Source organism: Priapulus caudatus, unplaced genomic scaffold, assembly GCF_000485595.1.
Source record: "Priapulus caudatus unplaced genomic scaffold, Priapulus_caudatus-5.0.1 Scaffold2481, whole genome shotgun sequence".
Taxonomy (NCBI): domain Eukaryota; kingdom Metazoa; phylum Priapulida; class Priapulimorpha; order Priapulimorphida; family Priapulidae; genus Priapulus; species Priapulus caudatus.
In genome coordinates, this window is record NW_014579542.1 from 33,183 (window position 1) to 42,578 (window position 9,396).

Genomic DNA, 9,396 nt, shown 5'->3' on the forward strand with positions numbered 1-9,396 from the left:
GAAGCATAACCCTGCACATTGCGGCATGCAGCCAATTAACTCACCTCTATAAAAGTAGGAAATGTACGAACATCGCGCGATGTTTACAAACGGAATCACTAGCGAGTAGGCCCTCTAGCGGCCGTTAAGTAAGACAAAATGAGTCCTAAAATTTTTCAGCAAAATAAAAAGTTCCGGCAGTACCCTGGGGGACATAAACCCTCTCAGCAGTAGTAGTACTATTATCTAGGTACTACTAGTACTACTACTACTAGTAGTAGTAGTAGTAGGGCTGATAGGGTCTATGTCCCCCAGGGTACTGCCAGAATGTACCCTGGTACTAAATACTATTATCTAACAGGGTCGGATCTAGGTTTTAACTAGGGGGGGTTTACCTGTGGTGATTGGCCTATACGCACCCCAGCGTGCCGAAGTCACGCCTCGCTAGGGGGGTTTGGGGCAGCCTTCTCACAAATCACCCACACTTAATTGCAACGGTTCCTCCGAAAGCCTTTGCGAATGCAGCACCTAGGAGAATAAAATGCATCAAGGGAATAAACTGCTGCAGAATCTTTGTAATAGCTGGTAATGATGAAAAAAGAATAGTTAAAATGAAAATGATTACTCACTATGTGGCATGCCTATATGCTACTACAGTAAATTATTACAAGTAGTAGAATTACAGGAGAACCACATTTGTTATTAGATCAATATGGTCTCATAGCCAGAGTCTACGTTTATGTGCAAGTTAGCCTACTGTAATACTGGTGAGTGATGTTGGATAATTAAGTACAACATAGTTGTACTGTACTAGTAGTAGTATCACGCTGCTCTCACCCCAAGGAAAAGTGCTCTGTTCTGTACTGTTACACCAACTTACATGGCTTGCTGCCTAATGCACTCAACAGTCTGGGAGGAACTAAGTAAAATAAATTATCAGTGACAGTGATTTAAATGATGCTACATATTTACATCCAAAGCAACTCACCTTTGACAGAATGACGACTCTTGTACCACTTCATGCACTGGCCAGAAAATCCACCGGGTGTATTTATCATGGGTATACCGGTACTCTACATCTGGAAGCTTTTTACTCTCACAATCCAGGACAGATTTAAACTCTGACCTACATATGGCATAATGATCAGCACCCACACAATAAATCTTTACTACATACCGCTGTTTAGCAACAGAATCTAGTTTGTTTGAGCATTCTTCACGCAGCACTTCTATGGTGATCAAGCTGTAGACTGGCCATGGACGTGTACCTGCCTCTGCACGGAGTGACGGTGCCGACCGGGTACCAGTCTAAGCCAGCTGAACAGAATGAGGTGATCACCAACATGCCGGGGAAACAATAGAACATGATGCTATGACGTCACGTGCACAAGGTCTATAGATGAGAGCAAGGAAAAACTTCGTGGCCGAGAGNTTCTGTGCGCGTCTGCTAGGTAGCGATGGCTGCTCGCCGTACGCGTTCTCTGCGCGTGCTGGAAGCGATGTCGGCTCTCTGTCGCTGCGGCGGCGGCATCAGTCTTCCTCCCCTTCCTCCTCCTTCTCCTCCTCCTCCTCCTCCACCAGCACCGCCACCGCACGCTCCATGCGGACTCTACACGCGGACAATGCGAGAGAGTAGACGTCAGTCCCCCGCCGTTACAGCCACGTCACCGCGTGCGTGCGTGCGTAAATCACGACCAAGAATGACATTTATTCTCGTTATCCGCCGTGACGTATGTTTTTTACGTTTATTATGATTTTTTTGCGTTTCTTTTCGATCGGTAATAATAATGTGCCCATCGTCGTCGCCGTCGTGTTTTCTCCAGTCACGAAAGCGAGCGCACGCGAATGAAAATAAAAACGGATTTACCCAGGTGGATTCCCCTTGAATCATAATATACACTCGGTTCTACATTCGCTAGGGTATGTTTTACTCACAGAAATAATATTATAGTTAGACTCTCTATATTGTCTCTCTAGTGTCTCTATATATTTCTATGGTTATACTAGCAGATAGAAGGATAGTGGGTATAATTATATATAAGTGCAGCACTTACGGTGGTGGCGCTGCTATCCCTCGACGGACCTCGGGAGCAGAACACCCAGCTAAAATTCCCCGTCATGTTCGACTCGCATCTCTGCCGCTCGACGCATCCTCCCTTCTCGCAGTGACTGCACCCACTGCGCATGCTCTGCTCGTCGACGTCGCGGCAGCTCTCCGGCGGGCCGTCGTCGTCGGCTTTCGCCGGACACTGTCCGGCTTCGCATGCAGTCGGTGTCCGTCGACGGCAGCCGACGTTTGATGCCGGCGAATATGCGCTGCGCCTCGATGCGCACGTTGTAGGCGTGGTTCTCTCCGCTCTTGCGTCGGTACATGACGACGAGTGCGACGAGCGCGAACAGCAGCAGCGCTGACAGCGCCGACATAGCGATGATGAGCGTGAAGTGCGACGACAGGAAGGAGGACGTCGTCGTCGTCGCGCCGTCGTCGTCGCCGACGTGGTCGCCGAGTACATCAGCGTCTCGTTGGCCGTCATGTTGTTCGGATGGATGATGACGTTGAGCGCCGCCATGGCGACGTTCTGCGGATGACCTCGGTCGCTGACCTTGAGAATGAGNTGTGAAGGCCGACCCACTCCGGCTTCAGCATCGACGCGATCGTCAGGTCGCCGGACTTCCGGTCGATCCCGAACAGACCGGCGCCGTTTCCGTCCATGATGTCGTAGTCGAGTTTACCGTTGGCGCCGCGGTCCTCGTCGAATGCGACGACGGTGCAGACGAAGGCGCCGGCCGTCGCCGACTCTGGTAGGAAGACGACGTTGTCGCTGCCGGACGGGAACGTGATCGTCGGCATGTTGTCGTTCGTGTCGTCGACGACCACCGTCACGTTCGCCTCGTCGTAGCGATCTTCGGCGTCGGCGTTCGTCGCCACGACAACGAAGCGGAACGTGTGCACCTTCTCGCGGTCCAGCTTCCGGTTCGTTTAAATCCCGCGTTTAATTTCTTCGGATCGACGCTGAACTCCGAAACAAGGCTGCCGAGCGAGTAGACGACGTCGGCGTTGTCGCCGGCGTCGCGGTCCGTCGCCAGCACGTTTCCGATCAAACTCGACACAGGCTGGTTCTCGTTGATAACAAACCGATACGAGTGCTTATCGAACAGCGGCGAGTTGTCGTTTTCATCCTTGAAGACGACCCTGACGATCGTCGACGCGCTGAGCGGCGGCTCGCCGCGGTCGGACGCCATGACGGTGACGTCGATCGACGGCGTCTCTTCACGGTCGAACTGCTTTCGCGCCGTCATCACGCCCGTGTTCGGATTCACGTGGAACACGTTGTCGTACGGCGGCTGTACGGAGTAGACGATGCGAGCGTTGTCGCCCGCGTCGCGGTCGGTAGCGGCCAGCTTCTGCAGGAACCCGCCGATGAGGTTGTTCTCGCGAATCTCGGCGACGTACAGCGACTGGTTGAAGTGCGGCCGGTTGTCGTTCTCGTCGAGTACTTCTACCCGGAGTACGGCGGTGGCGCCAAGCGCCTGCGCGCCCTTATCCTCGACTCTGATCGTCAGGTTAAAATCGGAGATCTGTTCGCGATCGAGAAGTCGCGACGTAACGAGCATGTACTCGTTGATAAACAGTGGCTTCATGACGAAGTAAGCGTTACCTGGCGGCAGGATCTCGCCCGTCGCTCGCCCGTTCTCTCCGCTGTCGGCGTCGATGATTGACACCTTGGCGACGAATGACCCGACGGGGCGCGCTCGGAAACCCGCGCGTGTTCGTCCTCAGCCGACAGCAGATTGACGTTGATGACGGGCCGGTTGTCGTTGATGTCAATGACGTGGATCGTCACGAGACTGACCCCAGCTAGCGGCATCTCGCCCAGGTCGGTCGCCTGCACGTAGACATAGTACGTCGCCGACCGTTCGTAGTCGATCACTCCCGTCACGTACAGCTCGTCCGTCGCCGCCTCGATCGCGAACGTGTCGGCAACCTGCGCGTTATTGCGCGCCGACAGCGAGTAGGTGAGCCGACCGTTGTCGCCGTCGTCGGAGTCGTCGGCTGTGACGCGTAAGATCGTCGTTCCCGGAGCGATGTTCTCGACGACGATGATCTCGTAGTTGGCCTGCTCGAATTTCGGCCCGTTGTCGTTCGAGTCGACCAGCTTGATGTGAATGACGAGCCGACCGGACTTGGGAGGTCGGCCGTGGTCTCTGGCGATGACGGTTACCTGTGGGGGAGGGAGAGATAAGGTCGTGTTTAAACATGGCCGTAGTGCTGTAAGGGAAGGAGAGAGTGAGAGAGGGGGAGAGGGGGAGAGAGAGAAATGGCGAGAGGGAGAGTGAGAGAGGGAGAGTGAAAGAGGGAGAGAGAAAGTCGTGTTTAAACACGGCTGTAACGCTGTGAAGGAAGGAGAGAGAGAGAGACGGAGAGAAGGAGAGAGGGAGGGAGGAAGAGAGGGAGAGAGGGAGAGAGGGTGGCGTTTAAACACGGCTGTAACGCTGTGAGGGAAGGAGAGAGGGAGAGGGTCACATTTAATACCTGCTGTAACACGGGGGCATGCGGTCACCCGCAGGGGAGAGTGGAGGAGAGGGGGAGAAGGGGAGAGGGGCGAGGGTCCCGTTTAATATTTGCTGTAACGCGGGGAGCACTTGGACACCTCCGGGACAGAAAGGGAGGGGCGAGGGGGAGAGGGGGAGAGGGGGAGAGGGGGTCGCGTCTAGCCACGCGGAGAGAAGCACTTTATGAGCGGTAGATTTCTTTTTATCTGGGGCGGTGCTAACAGCAGATATAGTTATCAAACACACATCATGTGCGTGGCCGCTGCCGGGCAGGCTATTCCGAATAGTCATATATATATATATATATATATATATATATATATATATATATATATATATATATATATATATATGCATATATATATATAGCATATAGCGTGTCGAACGAACTTCAATAACACACGCTGCCTTCTATCGTTTTGTATCGGTATAAATTTAAATTATCGTTTTCCGCCGGCCGACGTGCTCTCATAACGTTACACGATGCGGCCGCTGCCGACAACGCCGCCGACGCCGACGACGACGACAGTGTGGGTAACGCTTGCGGAGGGGGAGAGGGGGAGAGGGGGGAGGGTGGTTTGCTTTGCCGCTTGGCAAACGCACGGGTTTTGTCGACGTCTCGAATCGCGCGACGGTTTGTTTTCGCGTGAAGCGAGGAAAGCGCAGGAAGCCCTCGCTAATGTACGAGATGTGCGCGAAAGCATAGTCGAACACGCCGCAATGTCAGACGGATAGAGAGAAAGGGAGGGAGAGCGAGAGAGGGAATAAAGAGGAGATGGAAGAGAAAGAGAANGAGAGAAAGGAGAGAGAGATGAGAGAGAGGAGAAGAGAGAGAGGATCTACATGCTGGAGGTGTGGAAAAGAGTGAGAGAGAGAGAGAGAGAGAGAGAGAGAGAGAGAGAGAGAGAGAGCGCGCGCAATCCTGTCTAATTACACGCAAGCGACCGCGTTTTCAATTAACGTTCACAAAACTAGACGACCGACTATTTTCGGTGGAAGGTGCTTATTATCTACGACTGCTGACCGGATTGAAATCTACTTGCTAGACCGCAATTTTGGGAGGGTGGAAGCATGGTGGTCAAGCTGAAGGAGCATGGCGGTTAATCTCGACTGAGAAATCTGAGCTCAATCATAGCGTATATAATTATATTTATCGTGCATTAGTACTATTTATTCAGCAATCTCCAGCGAGTGTGGGTTAACTCGTCACGTTAATGCGTTTGGATTTTATGGCCAGTGAAAGTTAAACACAGGGTGATTGTAGCATTAGCCAATGCGGGCGATGATTCCGATCCAGTACAGTTTGACCTGTATTTATAGCGCATCACCCGCCCCCCCCACACACACACGCCAAACACGCGCGCACACAAACTCAACACACACACACGCTCACACTCTCGCTCACACGCACACAACAACACGACACACACCCACAACACACACACACACACACACACACACACACACACACACACACACACACACACACACACACACACACACCCTACAAGCCTACAAATACCTGATGCGTCGTCCCCGTCTCTTTATCCAGCGGCGCCTGAATATCGAGCGCCATCTGCAGGCCGAAAACCTCCTCCTCGCTGATCTTCAAGCCGAACTGCTTGCTATCCGACTCGATCTCGTACGACTGCACTCCGTTATCGCCGACGTCGGCGTCGGCGGCGCTCTCCAACACGAACGTCTGGCCGACGGGCGCGTTCTCCGGTATCGTCATGTGTATCTCGTCGCGCGCGAAGTGCGGCGCGTGATCGTTGACGTCGACGATGTCCACCTTGACGCGCACGATCTCAAAGTATTGCATCGGCATGAGCGCGACGTCGAAGCTGTGCACGCACGTCGGCGCGTCGCCGCACAGCCGCTCGCGGTCGATGATGTCGGCCGTCGTGATGTTCCCCGTCTCGTCGATCTTGAACAGCTCGACGCGGTTCGGCGTCGACAGGATGCTAAACTTGACGTTGTTCATGCGATTGGACACGTTCAGAACGCCGCGCACGCTCGTCACGTACGTTCCGATCGGTTGTTCCTCGTAGACGGACGTGACGATCTCGGCCGCCGAGCCGCGGTCGGCGTGCAGCGACAGCAGCAACATCACCGTCGTCGCCACCGTCAGCGTCGTCATCCTCGTCGTTCTGCGCGCGTTCGAAAATCCGATGCTCCTAGGATAAATAAAAAAATGTTGAAATGATAATTGATAATAGAAAAAACGGAGGAATAAAAGTAGTGTAATAATAAAAATGGATAAGAGAAGATCCATCGTCGTATAGAAAAGAGAAAACACATCTTCTTATATACGTAATTGAAAAGCTTCTCTCATCTGCGTTCGGTAGTGATAAAACGTCCCTGCGGTCACATAGTAACCTTAGCTAGTAAGTTGGTAGTGGCCCTTCCGCAGCGTATCTGCATGAGAGTGAGTTTGTCTTACTAAATTCAACCTCCAACTCTATTATACACACGCATGCACTGTCTCATACACACGCGTGCACTCTCTTTGTACACACGCATGCACTCTCTCATACACACGCATGCACTTTTTCGCCACGCGCGCGCTGGTGTCGCCTCGTAATGCGTTCGGCTGTCCGCTTAAAAACACGAGAGAAGGCGAGCTTCGCTCTGAAACGCCGGCACGAGTGGGAAACCCAGCAGAATATTTTACTCTATCTCTCTCGCGTACTTACATCTTGACTCGGCCGTCCGTTCGTCTCGCGTGCCACTTATCGTCAATGAGCGTGCGAGGCACGCGCACGCATAAAACACTGCCGCTGAGAACACGGTAGAAGTATATCGAGAAGAAGTTATATCCTTCGGGCGACACGAACGGCCGCGTGTGTCTTTTTTTCCGCGCACTGCACACACACACGCGCACGCGCGCACGCGGGGAGAGAAATTCTCCGCACGCGAGTCTTAATCGTTGTTGTTGTTGTTGAGGGAAAGCATCTTTCACGGTAAGCACGGTAGCTGCTTGTGTCGTGCGCGCGCGTAGTATATACGAGGCTGCTGCTGCTGCTGCTGCTGCGGTGGTGGCAGGACGCGCTAGCGGACCCGTGCGTGCAGCGTCTATGACGACAAGCTTGTTACTGCCGCTAGCTCGCCTGCGCGCACGCACAACGATACGAACACGTCGATACCCACTGCCGGCACCGGCGACCAATCAGGAGAGCGCGCGCGCGTGGGCACACATACGCATACAGATATACACACACATACACAGCAACCCTTTAACTATCGGCTGCACGTATTGTCTTCGTGCCGAGTTCCGAAAATAGCGGTCACTAATGGTCAAGACGTGATGCCGAGTTAAGACCTATTGTCCACGAGCGTTGTTGCCCGGAGACGGTCCCCGCGGCGAGTTTTGCCTGGTCCGGAACGTACGCGCGGAACCGGACGGTGTCAGTCTACGAGCCGCGGGTCTCAGCGGCAGATGTTCCGTCTTGAATAGGGGTTCGGGTGCTTAAGAATACGCGCGCCCAATTAGTGGGCCCGGGGATCAGCAAACCTTCTTATAAACCCCCCAGCGATCTACTCAAGGTTGCAGGTAAAACAAAGGTGATTGCCAGTAACATCTGTCGGGCGACCACAGCGTTGAGGTGGATGGCTGCCGATAAGAAGGGCTTGCTGTGCTGTGTGCTGGTGAGATATTATGTCACGTATCACTTGTCACCTGTCGCGTGTGTGCAGGCACGCGTACGCGAGAGAGCCCCCCGCTTGGACGGGGCCGAATTTTGGGGGCAATGCCGCAATACGTGCCCATAGACTAAAACAATAGCCACCGGTTAATTGTGTTGTGCGCGTAAATGGAATATTCGCACAGCGTCCTTCCTGATTTATGGTAAAAGGGTTAGCACGCATGTGCACCACCTGTCCTTGTTCCTTGTGGCCACGCGCCGAAAAATGCCTTTAGACATTCAAATGCGCTCCAGCGCGTGCCAGTGGATACAAAAGCGTGTATCTGCGTCTAATCAAAGGCACCATTACGTGCATACTGCTTTAGCGAAAATCGCCCAAGCTTCGCTACGACAGAGTGGTCTGATTGAAATTCGTCCAGGCTCAAGCAACTTGATTACGAACGCGCGGAACAGTCGGGTCTGACTTGCTTATCAAATACACGAATTTCGAAAAAGGGAGTGTATTCTCATTTGCGGAATATTTATGTCGGAATACCTCCCGACTTTTCCATCTAAAATCGTCCAAGCGCTTAACTTTATTGCCGAGATCAGGTTTTGCCTCTATACGCAGCGCAGACGACATTACGTCATAATATGATTTATACGTAACGATAGGATTAGCATTCTGCGTTGCGGATTGGCGAAAAAATTTATTTAAAAAAACGATAAAATTGCAAGCGGTCCCAAGCTGGCCGCTTAACCCTTAATACATATAACGGCAGATCTGCATCGTGCAATATTCGCTGTAGGGACGTTATCGAACATGTAGCCCATCAGATGGCTTAATAAATTACTAACATGATGATATATAGTGACATCCAGCCCATGTACTGAGATGGCGTGCAGTTATTTTCTCTCTCTCTCTCTCTCTCTCTCTCTCTTACACACTCTCTCTCTCTCTGTTTCTCTCTGTCTCTCTCCGATCTCCCCTTTCTCACACACAAACACACACACACGCTCTCTCTCTCACTCTCTCTCTCATTTTTCTTTCTTTCATTTGTTCTATCTCTCTCTCTCTCTTGTTCTCTCGTTCTCTTCTCTCTCTCTTTTGCTCTCTCGTTTTCTTCTCTCTCTCTCTTTCTCTCTCTCTCTACATCCCTCTCTCTCTCTCTATCTTTCTTTCTCTCTCTCTTTCTCTCTCTCTATCGCTCTTTCTCGCTCTTTCTCTCGTACATTCCTG

General features: G+C 52.3%; 1 protein-coding gene across 1 annotated transcript; it reads right to left on the bottom strand.

Moving 5' to 3' along the window:
* Positions 1–2,492: 2,492 nt before the first annotated feature.
* LOC106818737 (protocadherin-9-like) lies at positions 2,493–7,657 on the bottom strand. Its single transcript, XM_014823408.1, is given in 5 exon segments — positions 2,493–2,953; positions 2,986–3,725; positions 3,728–4,202; positions 6,056–6,710; positions 7,230–7,657. Coding segments are annotated over 5 exon segments (2,316 nt in total). The 5' UTR covers positions 7,232–7,657; the 3' UTR covers positions 2,493–2,509.
* Positions 7,658–9,396: the final 1,739 nt, after the last annotated feature.